Raw genomic sequence first — 17,442 nt, 5'->3', positions numbered from 1 at the left:
AAAAAAAAAACCCTGTCATGAGACGGCGGATTATATGTTAAATAATAAAAGAAATTCTTTGATTAATTAAGTTGCTTTTGGCGAAAACGGTGAAGACAGGATGAAAAGCATCACATATAAAGATAAGTAATAAATTTTTGTATAATTTTTATTATAAATTTTTCTTACCAAAAAATTAATAAATAAAAAATTTTTGTATAATTTTTATTATAATTAAACAAATGAAATGATCCAACCGTCGATAGTCAACAAAAGATTCCCCTCCATCACGACTATAGAATCCTATTAGTAACAACTGACAACTCTGCAACAACTAATAATAAACTTAAAATCACTTAAATAGGCAAAGCCCACGGTGTTGTGTACCTAATACTTACCGTGCGAGATAAAAGACAGCACTCGTACTTGAGAAGATTGAAGAAGTAAGGAAATGGCAGCCGCCAAGGGAAAAGTATGCGTGACCGGGGCTGGAGGCTACCTTGGCTCTTGGGTTGTCAAGCTGCTCCTCTCCAACAACTACGCTGTCCATGGCACCGTTAGACTAACTGGTTCTAATTGCCAATTACTCTTCTTCTTTTTTAGCCCTTTCCGCAGCTTTAATTTCATTCTCTCATTTTCACATGAATTGCGCAGGGGATGCCAAATATGCCCATTTGAATCAACTTGAGAAAGCATCCGACAACCTCAAACTTTTCAAGGCAGATCTGTTGGATTTCCATTCTCTTTGTTCCGCGATTGTAGGCTGCACCGGTGTCTTCCATGTCGCTTCTCCTGTTCCCTCCACCACCGTTCCTAATCCCCAGGCAAGAAACGCCTCTGCCGCCCTCAATTTCTCATTCATCACCTCATTATCATATGTTCATTTATTTTGTAGGTTGAAGTGATTGAACCGGCTGTAAAGGGCACACTTAATGTGCTTAAAGCATGCGTTGAAGCGAATGTTAAACGGGTGGTTGTAGTGTCCTCTGTAAGTGCTGTTTTCATGAACCCTAATTGGCCCAAGGGTCAAATCAAGGATGAGACCTGTTGGTCTGACAAGGAATACTGCACAAGAACAAAGGTATAAAACTAGAAGAGTTTGAAATTTTCTACTTTTTTTTATTGATAGTAAGAAAATGTCTTCACTATGAATTTCTATTCTTTGTTTGTTCCTGGCCAGAATTGGTATTGCCTCTCAAAAACAGAAGCAGAGAGTGAGGCTTTAGAGTTTGCAACAAAGACTGGGCTTGATGTTATTACTGTTTGTCCTACTCTCATTTTAGGGCCACTTTTGCAGCCCGCTGTGAATGCTAGTAGCTTGGTTCTCATTAAACTTTTAAAAGGTAGTGCCTACCCTCACCACGCCTGCATAAGCTTGTCCTACTCTCATTTTAGGGCCACTTTTGCTGCCCGCTGTGAATGCTAGTAGCTTGGTTCTCATTAAACTTTTAAAAGGTAGTGCCTACCCTCACCACGCCTACATAAGCTTCTGCACTCCACCCTGAGTGCAAGCTAAGTTGCTTGGCTTTGTGTGTCTGGGTTGCATGTTTTTTGCAAATGAACTGAAGTACTGTTTATGCTTTTGGAATCAAGAGGACTTTCTAGCTTGAAAGTTTTACTAATTCCAGTTTTGGCTAGGCCTTGCAGTATATAATTAGTGGCCACAGCTCCCTTGTTTTAATACGAAATTTACTTGGCTTTTCGAATTTTATATCTTAAATTCATAGTATTGGATTGGAGCTATTGTTGCCGGAGCCTGGAAATTTTACTTTTCTTATTCTTGTAACCATGGTCTTCTGGCTTTTTGCTTTTTGTTTTTTGTTTTTTATTTTCTACAAGTTTGCAAGGAGTTTGGTTTAAGTTTTTCATTTTGAACATGGTATTTTCTTGTGGCATTTCTATTCTAATTCTGTTTGGCTTTCCCTTGCAATGTGTTGATGCAGAAGGGTATGACTCACTGGAAAGCAAGCTTCGGTCAATTGTAGATGTGCGTGATGTAGCTCAGGCATTGCTTATGGTATATGAGAAGCCCGAGGCCGAAGGAAGGTACATATGCACAGCTCACTTGATCGAGACACATGACCTTGTTGGCAAGCTGAGAAGTATATTTCCTCACTACAATTATCCTAAAAGGTCAGTGTCTTGCTGAAGAATATGGTTTCCTTAAGGAATCTGTATGTTACTATGTTATGACTTCGGATTTACCCGCCTATGATTTTCTTGCTCTTGTTTGTGATCTAAATCGCTTGTGCATTGGCAGCTTCATTGAGGGAGGGGACGAAATGTCACAGATGCTTAGTTCAGAAAAATTACAGAGGCTGGGCTGGAGTTATCGGTCCCTGGAAGAAACTCTTGTGGATTCCATCGAGAGCTACAAGAAGGCTGGAATCGTGGATTAAAATAAAAAAGATTCTTTGTGGTTGATTTTTATTTTTGTTGACTCTATGTTGTGGTTTACTTCAAATTATATCTGGATTAATATGCCATGAACCCGAGAAAATTTTAAAGATGAAGATCACAAGTTTTGGGACCTTATTCGGCTTCCTCAACTCTCTTTACCACTTGCTGCCTCACCCTTGCAATGCCTCCAGACAAAGGCCAAAGGCCTTTATTTGTAAGCAGGGAAAGCGTTCGTCAACATCGTAGCAGGATTCTCCCCAGTAACAACCTTACTGATCACAATGTCACCTGCCATAACATAACTATAAGAGAAAAAAAAGAAGTGTAAAAACAAGAAAGTACGTACCAAAGGAGTGCTAGGCATATGCACCTTCGTTACTGCATTAACCATAAACCTTTAAATGTCTAATCAGGTCGGGCTGAACTAAGCACAACTAACAACTTTAAATGTCAATCAAATCCAGACTTACCTTTCTCTCTTTCTCTCTCTCTCTATATATATGCCTGGCACTATTTAAAAGTTTTATTAAAATATAAAAATTAATTTTTATATTAATATTTTAAAATATAATTTAAAATTAAAATTAAATAAAAAATGCTACCGTTTGACATTTGGTTTTCAATTTTTTATCAATATTTACTTAATTTGTTATAAATATATTATTGAATTAAAATTTTAAAAGTATACAACTAAAAGCTAATTTATTCAATGTTTGTAAAAAGTATTTTTTTTCACATTTTAATCAATAATAAATTTAAAATAAAAGGAGGTCAAGGTTAAAAAATTTTAAAAAAGAAGACTTTTCTAATCTTTTATTAATTAAATGATTTTTAAGTTAGACTTGAACTTCGCCAAGCAAGTTTGAGGAGCTGTCAGGGCCATGGACATTAATACATTATCTAATAGAAGTATGCCCTACGTTTAACGATTATTCTTTAAAATTTTTCTTCCATTCAAACATCGACAGACTAAATTTTAGTAATTAGCCAGAATTACAAAAAATGAGATACCCAGCATCATGAATCATGAGTCATCGATGGAATTACAAGGAAGGGACATGAACGACTCAAGACTTTTCTTTAAGTACCAAGGTCACAACTCCCAGTAAACAAGTTGCAAAATGTGCCTTGAATGATCCGAGATTTTTTCTTTCTGTATCATACTTTTCCAAGGAGTAATTGACGCGCCAAATGAAACCCTGAGTTCTATTTCACTATAAAAGGCTGCTAAGAACTGGTGTTGGAGGCATCGGTGCAGTTCCACATACCTAAATATATAGTAACAAATGGGCAAATCTTGTTCGGTTGACAAATGCTGCATCATGCATTCAACTATGCTGCTTTTTGGGTTGCTGATGGCTATCTTCAAAACCACAGGTCTCTCTTTCATTTCTTAGGCCCTCTAGACTCTCTTTGTGTTATCATATATAAACAGCACAGGTCCCGTTTGTCACTACTACATGTTACATTTTTTTTAGTTAATTTCTGATATTTATTTAGCGAAAACTATATTAATTTTTTAAATCTAGAGTCCATTTATAAAATAATTGTATTTAGTAGATGTCATCAGAGATTAAAATTAAGCTGCCACTGAATTAATAATGGAATGCAGGTGCTGAAGTAGGTGTTTGTTACGGAATGATGGCTAAAGACTTGCCACCAAGTGCAGAAGTTATAGACCTCTACCAACAAAAAAACATCCAAAGAATGCGACTCTATGGTCCGGATGAAGCTGCTCTCCAAGCCCTCGGGGTTACCAACATCAAGCTCTTGTTAGATGTTCCCAATCAGAAGCTTGAAAGCGTTGCTACCAGTCAAGGCAATGCGGATCAATGGGTCCAAGACAACGTCAAGAAATACAGCAGCGTTAATTTTCAATACATTGCTGTTGGGAATGAAGTAAAGCCTTCGGATTCATTTGCACAATTCCTTTTTCCAGCGATGCAGAACATTCGTAATGCAATTGTTGGAGCAGGTCTAGGGAACCAGATCAAAGTTTCAACGGCTACGTTTTTTGGTGCACTTGAAGTATCTTACCCTCCATCGCACGGCAAATTCTTTTCTGAATACCAACAACTTCTTGGGCCTGTCATAAACTTCCTGAGGGATAACCAAGCTCCATTACTTGTTAACATATACCCATACATTAGCCACATTGAAAACCCTGGAGAGGTTCATCTTGACTATGCTCTCTTTACAGCTCCATCCATCGTAGTGAATGATGATCGATTGCATTACCAGAACCTTTTCGACGCGATGCTAGATGCCTTTTACTCAGCCCTTGAGAAGGCTGGGGAGGGATCTTTGGACATTGTTGTTTCAGAAAGTGGTTGGCCATCAGATGGTGGACAGGACGCGAGTGTTGATAATGCAATGACTTATAACACAAAGTTGGTTCAACATGTGAATCAGGGGACTCCAAAGAAACCTGGAAAGCCTATAGAAACTTACTTGTTTGCCATGTTTGATGAAAGTGATAAAGAACCGGCATTTGAGAAACATTGGGGGCTGTTTTTCCCAAATAAACAGGAGAAATACTCAATTAGCTTCAATTAAGCCGGTAAAGCCATTTCTCCTAGGTTTTAATTAGTAAACTAAACTGATACCATTGTCATCTCCTCTTAATAAAGGTGTTCCAAAGATGCCAACCTAGTGGCAAATAAATCTGGGTTTTTCATAGTAGTTTTATAAAATTGCAATGTATTCTGCTAAGCATTTTGTCAAGTTAAATAAAATTCCTCTATTCTATTAACAATCCCAGTGATTTTTCACAAAAGACACTAGCCTGTGCAATTACTATATCCTCTTCTTTTGTCCATTACATCCGCAGCAGAGCAATTAAGAATTATCACAATATTTAACAGGGCATGTACTAATAATTGGGCTGGATGCAGGGGAAGCATTGTTCGCCACATTGGAAAGAAAGACCAAGAAAAAGAAGGAAAAAAACTCAGTTGGCTCATGTAGTTATTCGTGAGAGGTAGCATCCAGCAAGTCTGTCTCTCAGTACCTGCGATCCCTTTCCCTATTGGAGAAAGAAACACCCGCCTGATGCCACTCCAATCGTGATGTGCAAGCACCTAAAACTACATTCTAGTTCACCAGACAAGGAACTTTGAGCTCAGTTCAGGAAAGCTAACAATTATATGCAAAATTAAAAAAAAAAAAAAAGCATATTTTAACAGCAATGTTAATTTGGCAAATTAGAACTTGTGCTAGATCAGACTGTTAAGAAATCACATGAGCATTACATGCATGCTGCGTAATTAAAAGGAATTTTGACCATATTAATGATGCAGATGATTAGACAGAAGAAGTTTTGGCATTTAACAATCATATTCCCACTGCCTAGTTTCAAATTTTATCATCAGACAGACTACCACTCAAGTTGAAGATATCTGCAGTAACCAGTATTTCAGATCCGAAGCGAATTAATTCTTTGGTTTTGATGTTTCAATCAAGTATTACAATAATGAACTTTGCTGCAATATATTACTATTTATATTTAACATGCAAACTAATATTTAGTTTGATTAACTAAAATTCATTTACAATAAACATTGCATGAAGAAGTGTCTACAGTTAAAAGAAGCAAACATCTTAAAATAGTGAGAATATAACCATAAAAGGTTTATTCTGCTTATAAATATAAATGGCAATCCATGACTTATTGTCATCCATATTTTGATCATTCTGCTTAGCTGAATCTGATGAATTGACCACAGGGCAAACAAGCTGAGGAATTCCAGGGGCTGAAAACCACTCCATTGGCCACACAAACCACTCCATTGGCCACACAAACCACTCCATGGGCATCATTATTGTTTCCAAAGACACTAGCCCATGGGATGCCCCTGGATCTTGTTGGAGAGAGTGACTGAACCCAATATAATCTTGCATTTGCAATTGGGATGTTTTTCGCCGTAATAACATATCCAAGATATCCTACAAACCTGCTATGCATTTTGGTTCTTAATCACGATTAAATGCAAGCAAAGCACACTGTCGGAAGATTAATTATTTAGTTTCTTTAATGTTTCAAAATTATTCCAGGCTTATTTAGAGCCATAGAAAATCAGGTAGTATAGCAGATATGTAATCAGATTTGAATTGACAAAGCCTAAATTTTTTGCCAATAGCTTTATAAAATAGAAACAGGAGAAATTGATGACAATTGTCTTATTTGTGTTTCTTGTCGTAGATTTAATTGCACCAAGCTCTTCAAAGTCTGGGGATACACTTTGCCTGGAGAGCAAAATGCATACCCATTTAACATCCCTCGTTTGTTTGATAGTGCATACCGAAAACAAATTTGCTGCCACGAACTCTAGTTCCATCAAAGTATAAAAACTCAGCTCATCTAGATCAACATCCCAATCGGGTTGGATCAGTTACATAAATCCTTTTCCTCCATTGCTCTCGGTTAAGTCATTTAAAATGATTAACATTAGGCACAGACATGCCTATTTCTAACTTCTGTTAGGTTTTATTGAAATTCTTACCATATTATTGAATCTTTTACTTTTTTTTGAGTTTGTAACTTTCAGATATAAATTTCAATGTCATATCAACTAATTCAAATGTTAATCAACTATTTTTTTCTTGTTAGACTTAAATTGATCATGAAATGAAACAAAAGTGTTAGAAAAATTACATTTGAGGCATCTTTAAAACATGAGCTCTCCTATATTCTCTGAATTAATAGGGACAATGACAAAAGGTTCTAAAACACATGCAACTTGAGAAACATTAAATCCATGTCTCAATCCAACCCCTCAAGTGATCTATCAAGTTCAACAACTAAGATTTCTCTTAAAAACATATGAGCGGTCTCTCTGCCGAATAAAAAAAATATTCTCTGTTATACATAAATGCAAGGAGAAAATTTGCGATACTCAATGTTTGATTCAATAATTGATGCATAATTTTTTTGTTTCTTCTAAAAAAACAAAAACAAAACTAAAATAAAATTGTCATGAAGCCTTATGAATAAATGTTATTTAGGACCATTGCACTGGACAGCTTCTGGTCCTGTGAAATTTTTAGTACGAATGCTCCATTTGTTGGGAAAGTAAAGATAGGATGGGGCTGTGGACCAGCTCTGAGGGAGATTACCCAGTGGTCTGCTCTTTGCTGGTAACTATAGTTTGTATGCTCCGTTATATAAAATATATTTTTTATAAATTTATAAATATGAATTATAATTATAATAAAATATTATTTTCATATATAAAAAAAATTACATAATCAAATAAATATTTCAAAAATAATTTAACATGTCAATAATACCTTAATAAATCTAATACTAATATATTTGTTTAAAAATACTAAAAGATAAAAGCCTTAAAAATTAGTTTTCCTAAAGAACTTATTAAAAAAAATAAAACATTATATAATATACGGTGAAGGATAATCACATTACACTGATTGTTTCACATTTTATCTCTTTGTAGAGATAATATTTTAAAAAATCAATTTGTTGAATTTAACAATATCTCATTAATTATGTAAATTTTAAATCATGTGATATTTTTAAAAATACCTTAACAATTAAATAATTTATATTGATGAAAAAGAAATAGATTTTATGTCGAAATTAATAAAAAATAGAAAACAAAATAAAATTTATAACGATATAAAAGGATCTATTTTTCTGAATAACTTACTTAAAGTTCAGAAGCATCTAGAATACGAACTCCATTTGAACACGTGGAAGTGTGACCAGTTTAACCGCCAATGACTCGCTCCTTCTCACCGAAGCAAAGCGCTAAAAAGATTCAATTTTGTAAATTCAACAAAAACCATGAGCCATAAAACACCAAAATGGTTTCCTTAAAAATTCAAAAAAAAGCCGTGTTTTAAAAAAACACAAACCTTGGAAAAAAGAAAAAAAAAAGTTTCCTACTTTAATAACTCTCCCCGTAGAACAAATCCTTCAAATTCCCGCAACTTTTCATCCAATCAAAAGCCAAAGTTTCAGATCATAACTCTGATACAAATTCCACTAACCAAGAACTTTTTTTTCAATTATTTTTGGTTTCTTGCTCAGTGTTTTCTTTTGTTGTTGGAAAAGTCTGTCTTTTGCCGCTGTTTATTTCTTGTTTTTCAATTTGATTTTTTTTTTTTTAATTTTTTTATACTTTTAACAGTTTTTGTTTTCTGGGGATTGTGGTTGTGGGTATGAACAATAACTGGAGAAGACAAAAGGGTGAAGTTCATCATCAAGAAATGCAAGGAACAAGATCACATAGCAGAAAGCCACCACTTGGTACTTTATGTGTTTCTTTAGCTTTCACTTTCTCTTAAGTTTGTTTTTATATGGTAATTTAAAGGGTGTGTCTTCATGTGGCTGCCTCTGTTGTGTGTTCATATTTAGGAATTTTCATTAATGGTACATGTTTTTATGAGCTTTTAATATGGTAAACTTAAAATATTTGATCTTAAAGTCTTCATGCCAAATTGATTTATTTTTTTGTTTTAGCGGAGCTGTTAAAGCTTTTAATCAAGTTTAGACTTGGCTGAGTTCTGTAATTAACTGCCTCTTTTCATGGGTACTAATAGTAAGGAACTGGCTGCGGTTCCCACCCTTTTGTTGCAGTCGGCAGTTGTTGAGTGACAAATGTAAGAATTGATATGGAAACCCACTCTGACATTTATAGTGATATTTTGGGATCATCAGAATTGTTCCAGATGAGCAATACAATGCCAGAAAGAGTATGTGTAGTTATTCCAGAATACAATACAATGCCTCGATCTATCTTCTATCTAGTGAGCACACGGCATTGAGTCCTAATTTTCTCAGCTTTCGCTGGCGTATTTATTTTGGTTGTCGTTTTTGAGGTTTTCCAGAAATAGCTTATGAGATCAGCTGTATTCGGAATTAAAGTAGAGATCAGAATTTTTTTTCCTATGTAATGTCTTGTATGTGTTTCCCTTTGTGGAAACTAGAGCATTGTGTTTCAATGAGGATGGATATGCTCATCATTAATCATCTGATTTTATTGGATAGTGACTCCTGTATGAATGATTAACCTGACATTTCTCAATCCTTGTATCTCAGCTACTTGGCAACCAACTGTGCCTTCATGGGAGAAGAAGTTTTGCACATTGGTAGGCTCTGTTCCGTGGCGGAAGCTTCTCGAGACCAAGAGGTTTATGTATCTTTATGACAACGTAGTCAAGTGGAATGATTCAGCTGGTGAAGAGGCATTCCATAATGCTAAGAACCGGTTTTGGGCTGAGATTAATGGCCTTCCTTGTGACATAAGACTCCCAGATCCTGATAGTTATATTGATAAAATAGATTGGGACTCCGAAATCGATCCTGAGCTGCTTCTGGACTTGGAGAGGGAGCCCAAGGCTCCTGACGAGAAGGATAAAAGTGAGAATGTTGTGATCCTTGGTAAATCTCTTATTTTGAATCAGTCATTTTCCTGTGGCGGTTGGGGGGATGCTGAAGAGGGTGTAGCAAAGGAGAATAACATGTCTTCAAATTGGAAAAACGAAGGCTATGAAAATTCTTGGGAGCATAATTGTACCATTAATGGCAACATGAAAGATACCGGATATGGGAACTGTTGGACTAATTCTTGGGAATGGAACCAAAGGGAGAATAACTATAATGAGTGGGACAACAATGAATCCAACTATGTGGATTGTAGAAGGGGTGGAGATTGGGGAGTATGGCGTGTTACTAGAAGAAAGAGAGAAGGCGCTGGTCAGTACATGTCAAGGTATAAAACCTCAAGGTTTCATGGTTATAACCGTCAAAATAATCCTGGATGGAGGAATGTGAGAGGAAGGCAGAGGATAAATTTCGTGCATGAACGACCACCTGTGGATTCGACACACTGGAACTCTGTGAATTATTGTGGGTGGGTCAATTAATCGTAATGAATTTGGCAAAGCACGAGTTTCTATTGGATTGGGAGAGGCAAGTTTTGTAATTATAAATATAAAGTCCCAAGCATATAGTATATAATGCTGTAGATTTTAGGTCTCAATATTGTTTTATTTGTTGCTTTGTGTTGGAATGTATAGCATAAAATATGATCACAACAGCTTGCTAAAGTCCCTGTTATCTGCGGTTTATGTCGCAGTTTTGTAGTTGTCTTCTTCGTAAGGCTTGTCGGAAGTTTTGAATATTATTTGTAGTCCTGAGAATGGTTGTTACGTGATATATTTGTTAATTGGATTTATATTTTATCTACTGTCTGACGAAAAATGTGTTTTTCTTTAAATCACATTGCATTGAGTACAAGGAAGAGAAAGAAATTTAAAGCTTGGATGTTAACTTGAAGTTGTCTACAAATGAAATCTAAAGACCCATAATTGATCCATGCAATTAGACCCTGGACGAGGAAAGCAGTCTGCTTATCCAATTAAAAAAAAAATGTAAAAATCATTAACAAGTTGGGAGCGCTCATTTTGAATTACCATAAAAAATACAAAAGAAATATAGTTCAAATTATCTCAACCAATGTACAGTTTTAAACAGGCAGCGCCATCGTCTAGTTCTACATCAACTAAAGCCTAAAGATTTAGGAATAACTATGCAAAAATGCACAGAATTTGAGTCTTAGGTCTCATAGGATATAATGTTCTCAAAACTCTCTTCCACTCCACACAACATGAAATTAATGCAAGTAAATACTAATGTCAGTATTCATCCCAAACCAATGGTGTGAGGACTGCAAGTCATTTCTCTCTACCGAAAGATGTGCTTCGTGTTCCCGTGCTAAATTATAGCAAACGTTTTTTGCTTTTCTTTTCGATGTTGCTACCTTATTTGTACCAACCAACAAGGAAGTACCTCAGCATGAAACAGAAGCAGCATCCCAAGGCCTAAAAGAAGAGGTAAACATACACTAATGTGAGACAGAAGTAAACGACTGGATGATGAATTGAACTCACAGATCATTCAACTTGAACAAGTGAAATTAGAATTATTATCACAAACTATAAGCTGTGAACTGCATTCGTGTTTAAATTCGGTCTATCTTCAGAGAGCAACTGGAAAATAACAAACTCGTTGTCAGGATCAGAAAACCCAAAACCAATTTATTTGGTTGGTTGGTTAGAGAATTCTGTCGTATCTTTCCACATCAAGCCTGTGTAAGATTGTATGGTCGAGATGCTTGGTATAAGTTGTCTACTACAACCTGACTCCTCTGTTACTTGCAGATTACATTGAAAAAAAAATATTGGTTAAGTGAAGAATGACTGCTAACATGAAAAAATCACCTGAACAAAAAGGTGGATGCAGAGCGACTTTTCTGACTTCGGCCCAAATATTCTCAAGTAAAAGTTAACAAGTGTCCCATCACGTGTCCCAGTAAGTAGTCCAGTTTCAGGATTGAACCTAAAGATACAAAAGGTATCAATGATATCAGAGACAAGAAATTTTTTATGCTTGCAACAAGCTAAGTCTGATATGAGTACAAAGAGTTACCTGGGAAGACGATGTCGGGGACATTTGACATAGCCAGAAAGCTAATAAAAAATTTAAGTGAACTCCAATTAGATGTTTTGCATATCAAAAAGTAACACACAAATAGAGAGAGAGAGAGAGAGAGAGGATAGAAAATCAAACCTGAGGAAGTGATGAGAGAAAGTTCAACACTTGAGGAAGAAAGAAAATCAAGAGTGTTTCACTGGAACAAGAAATTTTGAAGACGAAAAACAATAAGAAATTTAATCAATATTTATAAATATTGCCCCTCTCCATTAAAACTTGCTGATGGTAAGCAAAAATACTTTGTTTGTCCAGAAAAAAAAAACATGAATATTAAGTCACGTAAGTCCAGCGAAATAGCTAATGGGAGCAGGATGCTCGGATATGCCCACTTCTAACCCATGAATACGTATTGAATTACCCAGTAAATAGGCACCAAGAATCAAAATCAAATGAGAAAGGATAGTGGTCAAATCATCAATTTTGTTTTGACGGGGATAAATATTCTAGAACCCAACATGCCATTAATAGAGGGCAATAGTGCATATTTCTTAAAATATGGCCTTCAAGTTGACTTGCCAGGTTCTATTCCTTGACCACATCACCCTTTTTTAACATAAAACTAACACATGTTAACTCCCAAATGTTCAGTCAGAACTCAGAAGGCACCATGTTTACTGCCAGGACATTTGGGTAAAACTGAGATGCATGCACACATACATACATTCATGTGTACATGTATGCAAGATTTATCTATGTATGAAAGTATACAGCTATTGCATTATACAACCAAAGAGCTGGCAAATGAAACAGAGCGTGAGGAACACACCTGTAATGTCCCAGAATCCCAACTACAGCGATTGTCATTCCAGCAAAGTATGTGTATGTATCCCCAACAAAACTGAAGAAGGATACCTACAAATAAGAGAAGCAAAAAGCCATTAGTAAGAATTTATTAGTCAATAAGTAGCATTTGCAAACAGCTTGTGTTAAAATGCAGGATCATTACCAGTTGTAAGAAAGTAAAGCCAAGGAAGTGGCCAGTAAAGGTAGAACAAGATAAATAGAGAAAGCATGAGCTTGTTTATACTCAGGATCTGAGGATGCTCCAATTTGCATTAAATTATGTATCAAAATCTGTGAATTGCGAAAAGAAGTTAGACTCCTAACAAGTCGGATTTTCAATATATAGAATAGTGTTTATGCTTACAGCTGATGCAATCACAACTGTTTGCCCAACTTCAAGGCCATTCAAGCCAGCATGAATGTTAATTGAATTTGTGCAGAATACTGCTAAAAGCCCCATATACAATTTGTACACCAACAAAACTACCAATGAGTTCCTTGAAGATAAACGCTCACTGACATGGTGATCTATCTCTTTAAAAAACAAAAGTAATGAAAATTGGAAATTTGAACAAAAAAATTTAGCAGTTCAAAAACTCTTCATAATTATAGTAATATTGGGCCCTCAGTTTTTTGCATATAAAAAGATTATATGTTAACTCCAACTATATCCAAGAAAAATCGCAACACATTCCCTTATAACCTCACATATCCTCCAACATATATCAGCATATAGATATGACATTAATATAGTATGAAGTTTGGAGTGTCCTTGCTTCAAAGACATATAGTTGTCTGAACATAAAGAAAAAAATAGAGGCATATATTTGTTTGTTTGTATGTATGATCCTGCACACCTATCTAAAAACAGACTCCTCTTATTGATTTAGTTCATCATTGAAAAAAAAAATCCATGTTGATTGATTGCTTGGCATGGCTCAATGAAACAAGGTTCATAATTATACCGTAGGCCCACACCAAGTTTCTTCAATAATATATTATCCTAGGGTAAAGGTTTAACTTATCAATTAGCATATATATATTTTTCATTAAAGAGAATAAAGTTATTATGTTCATCAGCCAAAGGGGCAAATATTTCCACCTCTTGAGGATAATCATTTCAATTATTGCAATTATAAGAGCAGCCATTAACCAAAGCTCAGGACTTGCTAACACGTCAAAACAAGTATATTTAGTGTTTACTGAAGGACAGGTTGCAAACTTGATACAACATTTTGATGACATGTTTTCACTATACTGTGAGCACTTTTTAATAGATAATTCATATTATATATCCATGAAATAGGCATGTTAAAACTTCAAACGTACATTTGCAGTTTACAGCAAATGCCAAATATATGTATGCATTTACCCCAAGCAGAGGCAACAAAAGGTGATCCAACCCCATAAACCTGCCCAACAAATGTGAGATCTAAACCAACCAAAACTTCTTGAAAAGGTCAATGATAAAAACCAAATACCTGAACCTCACCCCAAGCTAAACTTGCTTTACTAGCTTCTTGTGGTGAAAAATGTAGTTTGAAGCCGACCCTAACCCAAAGACCCCTCTATCCAGCCAAAACCCAACTTGACCAACCTGATTTAACACCAAAGGTCATGAATTGAACCTCAACTTGAAATAACCCAAAAAAAGTCAAAACCCTACATGACTTGAACCAAAGTTGATCCGACATACCCAATAGGCAGAACTTAGAGATTATAGGCTTTCATTAGAGTTAGGTTGATGATCACTAAAAGAAAGAAAGCATCCTATCACAACAAAATAGAACAAATACCATCAAAACATTACAAAAGGTTCATATTCTTACAGCCAAATCAATTCTCAGCACCGTTCCATACCTAGATCCAACACCTCTTGCCCAACATATGAAACAAGAGGCTTTGGAATGATGATGGTTGTGTGCCCAGCATAGGCCATTAACAATGGAAGAGCAGCAATTGATGGCAGTAGTAGTTTCCTGCTCTTCATAAAAAAAAAAGGATCTTGAAACATTAGTTCAGAAGCCATGGACATCCTTCCAAATAATTAACAGAAATAAGTAACAGGCTTTCATAGAGTATGCAAAAACCTTAAGGGTAAATATATACTCACACTCTCCAAGGGACATCCAGGACATCATCTACGAATCCAAGTAAAATCATGAAGCAGATAGATGCTAAGGCTGCATTGTACTCAACGAGCCACTAAATAAACAATAGCCAACAGATTGCTCTTAAATTGTATAAAACATTAAACTCTGCATAAATAATCTAACATCAGAGCTAATGCAACGAGGATTCACACTAAATTATGATGCAAGAACCAAAATCTTTATTAGCTTAAAGTTGGAAGACAGAAAACATGCAATGCAGTAGAAAATGTAATATGTACAAGAAAAATAAACGAAGAAAAGTTTCTTAGAAGCCAATGCAAGAAAATGAAGTTATCTCAAAGTTCAATGTTCCCTGTACTATACTCAACTAAGGCTTAACCTCAAACCAGTTGTGGTCAGCTTCATAAAAAGTTATCTACCTTCCACTCAATTAAGGGCTTTACCAATTGATGAAAGTTTTAAAGAAGCTAAATCATATTCTAGAATGACTTCAACTACGTAATATGGTTAACATCTGGCTCTTTTTGTTCTTTTTTTGATATGGTACTCCTTTTTTTCTTCAATACCTACCAGAAACATTCTTTACAAATGCTTTTGCTAATGTTATGTTTGGTTTAAGTATAGCAATATGGCAGGAAATGGAAATAAGAATGACAACAAATATTACAATTACCTAGTTCAGTTGGTGAAAAGGAATAAATCTTGAATTTATATTTTTTTTATCTATTTTTATGCTGGTTCTAACCATTTGCCCTTATTATACATTCCAACAAAATTCCTATTTTTCTTGCTTTTGCTTGTTTTTCCTTCTCTCACCACCTTGCCCTTTACAATCCCACTAATTTCATTTTCATCCAAGTTCCAACATTAATACCTCAAATGTATGGATAATTATAAGTTAAACCATGCATTAACTTCCTGAAAATATGGTATCAATCATTGCTAGTGTTTGAATATTCTCATAAATTATTTATTTCTAATACTATAAAAATACAACTGCACAATGTAAAATCCAAAAAGACAGGAAAAAGCCAAAAAGCAGCTAGAAACTTATTGGACATATGACACTTACATTTGAATCTGCTGTGAAGTTAAAATACTGGAACAAGATAGCCAAAACCAAGAAAACAATGCCTACAACAATTCCCAATGACTCAGGCCTGCAAAATCCAAAACCATCTTCTAAGTAATTTTTATATTTTTGTAAATTTCATGAAAGGACAAAACTCAAACTTAACCATATGAATTCGAAAACATAATGGCAAATAGTGTCAGCATATAGAATTTAAAAAAAAAAATTTTGATAGATTAGATAAAGGTTCTAATACAAAAGTATAAACCAAAATTGAGGATCTAAGTTATAGATAATTCATGTGTTCATTGAATTGAAAGTAAATTAAGAAATTCATTAAACAATGTAAGGTTAAAAAAAAGATCTTGCCAGATACTCAGCTTATGAATTTTAATAAAAACCCTAAACCATGTAGCTAATCCAATCAAAATTGAAAAGTAAAACATACCCCGTTCATCATAATTCAAAAGCAATCAAAATTCAAACTTTTTTCTTATAAGAAAAAACAAAGTTTTGAACTTACACTTTAACGGTTCCTTGAGGGGTCCCCTTCTTGTTAATATCAAATCCAAATAAACCACGTTTCAAAACATATGAAAAAGCAACAGGAATCATTCTCTGAGTAAGGAAGAAGCCAGTAACGCTAAGGGCAGCATTGATAAGGATGGATCTCTTCAGGTCTTGCTCAATCTTATAGTGTTGGTAAAGAAGGTAAAAATATGGAATTGAAAAGAAAACACAGAACTTAAAGATTAAGCCTTTCTTCGGCGGAGCGAGTGGTGGGTCGATTTGGGTGGTTGTTTCTTTGGTTTGAGGAGGACTTGGCTTTGGTTCTGTTCCTGTTGCTGTGGTTACTGAAGCTCTCTTGCGAGCTGCCATCGCTGCCGCCCTGTTTCTCTGCAAATTTTTTATTTCTCTCAAATTAATTCTCTTTGAATTTTCATTGCATCTATTTTTATGTTATATATGTAGAAAGTTTGACTGCGCTTGATTTCCTTTTTTGTTTTGGCCAACAAGACGTAGACTGGGTTGAGTCTTCTTGTTTAGTATCACTGTTGGAGTCACTGAACCAACCAGATCTTGCCACGCGTTTTCCACATAAGCCATTGCACCAGCCAGTATCCCCGCAAGCAGAGAAAGGGTCAATTTGTCTTTTCGGATCGGGTTATTTGGAATTGAGTATGAATCTCTCTCCTCAGTTTCGACATTTTTGGGTTTGGATTTGGACATTGGGACTTTCATCAATGCTCCTGTCCACAGCTGTTTCAGAATGAAGTCTCTTAAAACTGCTTCACTACCTGCTTTAGAGGGGCTCTAAAGCTTTAGGCATGAATCCTTGATGCAAACAAGCAAATGGACACCATAACAATATCAACAATGTAATTGACAGTTTCAATGGAATAAAAATCAACGATAGCCCTTTTTTTTAATATAGCTTTTTATTATTCAGAATCCACAGCTATGCCATCAGCCAGTTCTTTGGTCACTCGAGTGTTCATAAGCTGAAAGATGAAGATGTTGATCAGGTTTATGTTTTCAAAAATCATATGCAGTAAAAATGTTTCAGTTGTAGGGAG

At 35.2% G+C, this 17,442-nt stretch overlaps 2 protein-coding genes and 2 pseudogenes across 5 annotated transcripts; 3 read left to right on the top strand and 1 right to left on the bottom strand.

The window, feature by feature from the left end:
• The first annotated feature begins 306 nt into the window (after positions 1–306).
• Positions 307–2,509, top strand: LOC111310888 (cinnamoyl-CoA reductase 1-like). The gene is made up of 6 exons (XM_022910262.2): positions 307–548; positions 634–803; positions 875–1,060; positions 1,160–1,322; positions 1,923–2,112; positions 2,240–2,509. Exons 1-6 carry the CDS (start codon positions 431–433, stop codon positions 2,376–2,378), a joined length of 966 nt encoding a protein of 321 aa, XP_022765997.1. The 5' UTR covers positions 307–430; the 3' UTR covers positions 2,379–2,509.
• A 1,016-nt stretch (positions 2,510–3,525) lies between these two features.
• Positions 3,526–5,532, top strand: LOC111310886 (glucan endo-1,3-beta-glucosidase, basic isoform-like). 2 transcript variants are annotated; one of them, XM_089764494.1, is made up of 3 exons: positions 3,526–3,756; positions 3,992–4,939; positions 5,274–5,532. In XM_089764494.1, exons 1-2 carry the CDS (start codon positions 3,666–3,668, stop codon positions 4,933–4,935), a joined length of 1,035 nt encoding a protein of 344 aa, XP_089620620.1. In that variant the 5' UTR covers positions 3,526–3,665; the 3' UTR covers positions 4,936–4,939; positions 5,274–5,532. The 2 variants fall into 2 exon arrangements, with proteins under 2 accessions (XP_089620620.1, XP_022765996.1); XM_022910261.2 differs by lacking the exon at positions 5,274–5,532 and having other exon boundaries at positions 3,527–3,756; positions 3,992–5,150.
• Positions 5,533–8,213: 2,681 nt separating this feature from the next.
• Positions 8,214–10,588, top strand: LOC111311479 (uncharacterized; annotated as a pseudogene). The gene is made up of 2 exons (XR_016332421.1): positions 8,214–8,647; positions 9,440–10,588. The product of XR_016332421.1 is annotated as an uncharacterized LOC111311479 (transcript).
• A 236-nt stretch (positions 10,589–10,824) lies between these two features.
• On the bottom strand, positions 10,825–17,268 carry LOC111311477 (uncharacterized; annotated as a pseudogene). Its single transcript, XR_016332317.1, has 11 exons — positions 16,389–17,268; positions 15,866–15,953; positions 14,793–14,884; positions 14,540–14,658; positions 13,044–13,213; positions 12,843–12,970; positions 12,663–12,748; positions 11,972–12,032; positions 11,831–11,871; positions 11,623–11,740; positions 10,825–11,223 (listed from the first exon to the last, which is right to left on the bottom strand). The product of XR_016332317.1 is annotated as an uncharacterized LOC111311477 (transcript).
• Between the last annotated feature and the right edge of the window lie 174 nt (positions 17,269–17,442).

The sequence above is a fragment of the Durio zibethinus genome, chromosome 1 (assembly GCF_047325235.1).
Source record: "Durio zibethinus cultivar Kanyao isolate XHJ-2024 chromosome 1, ASM4732523v1, whole genome shotgun sequence".
NCBI classification, from domain to species: domain Eukaryota; kingdom Viridiplantae; phylum Streptophyta; class Magnoliopsida; order Malvales; family Malvaceae; genus Durio; species Durio zibethinus.
This window is presented reverse-complemented; position numbering and strand designations above follow the sequence as displayed.

What these genes read in the sequence shown, in the direction of transcription:
- LOC111310888 (XM_022910262.2), top strand. Translation starts at nt 431, where the DNA reads ATGGCAGCCGCCAAGGGAAAAGTATGCGTGACCGGGGCTGGAGGCTAC. An exon ending in TGGCACCGTTAGACTAACTG is followed by an intron (nt 549 to 633) that starts GTTCTAATTGCC and finishes TGAATTGCGCAG; the next exon opens with GGGATGCCAAATATGCCCAT. An exon ending in TCTCATTAAACTTTTAAAAG is followed by an intron (nt 1,323 to 1,922) that starts GTAGTGCCTACC and finishes GTGTTGATGCAG; the next exon opens with AAGGGTATGACTCACTGGAA.
- LOC111310886 (XM_089764494.1), top strand. Translation starts at nt 3,666, where the DNA reads ATGGGCAAATCTTGTTCGGTTGACAAATGCTGCATCATGCATTCAACT. An exon ending in GGCTATCTTCAAAACCACAG is followed by an intron (nt 3,757 to 3,991) that starts GTCTCTCTTTCA and finishes AATGGAATGCAG; the next exon opens with GTGCTGAAGTAGGTGTTTGT.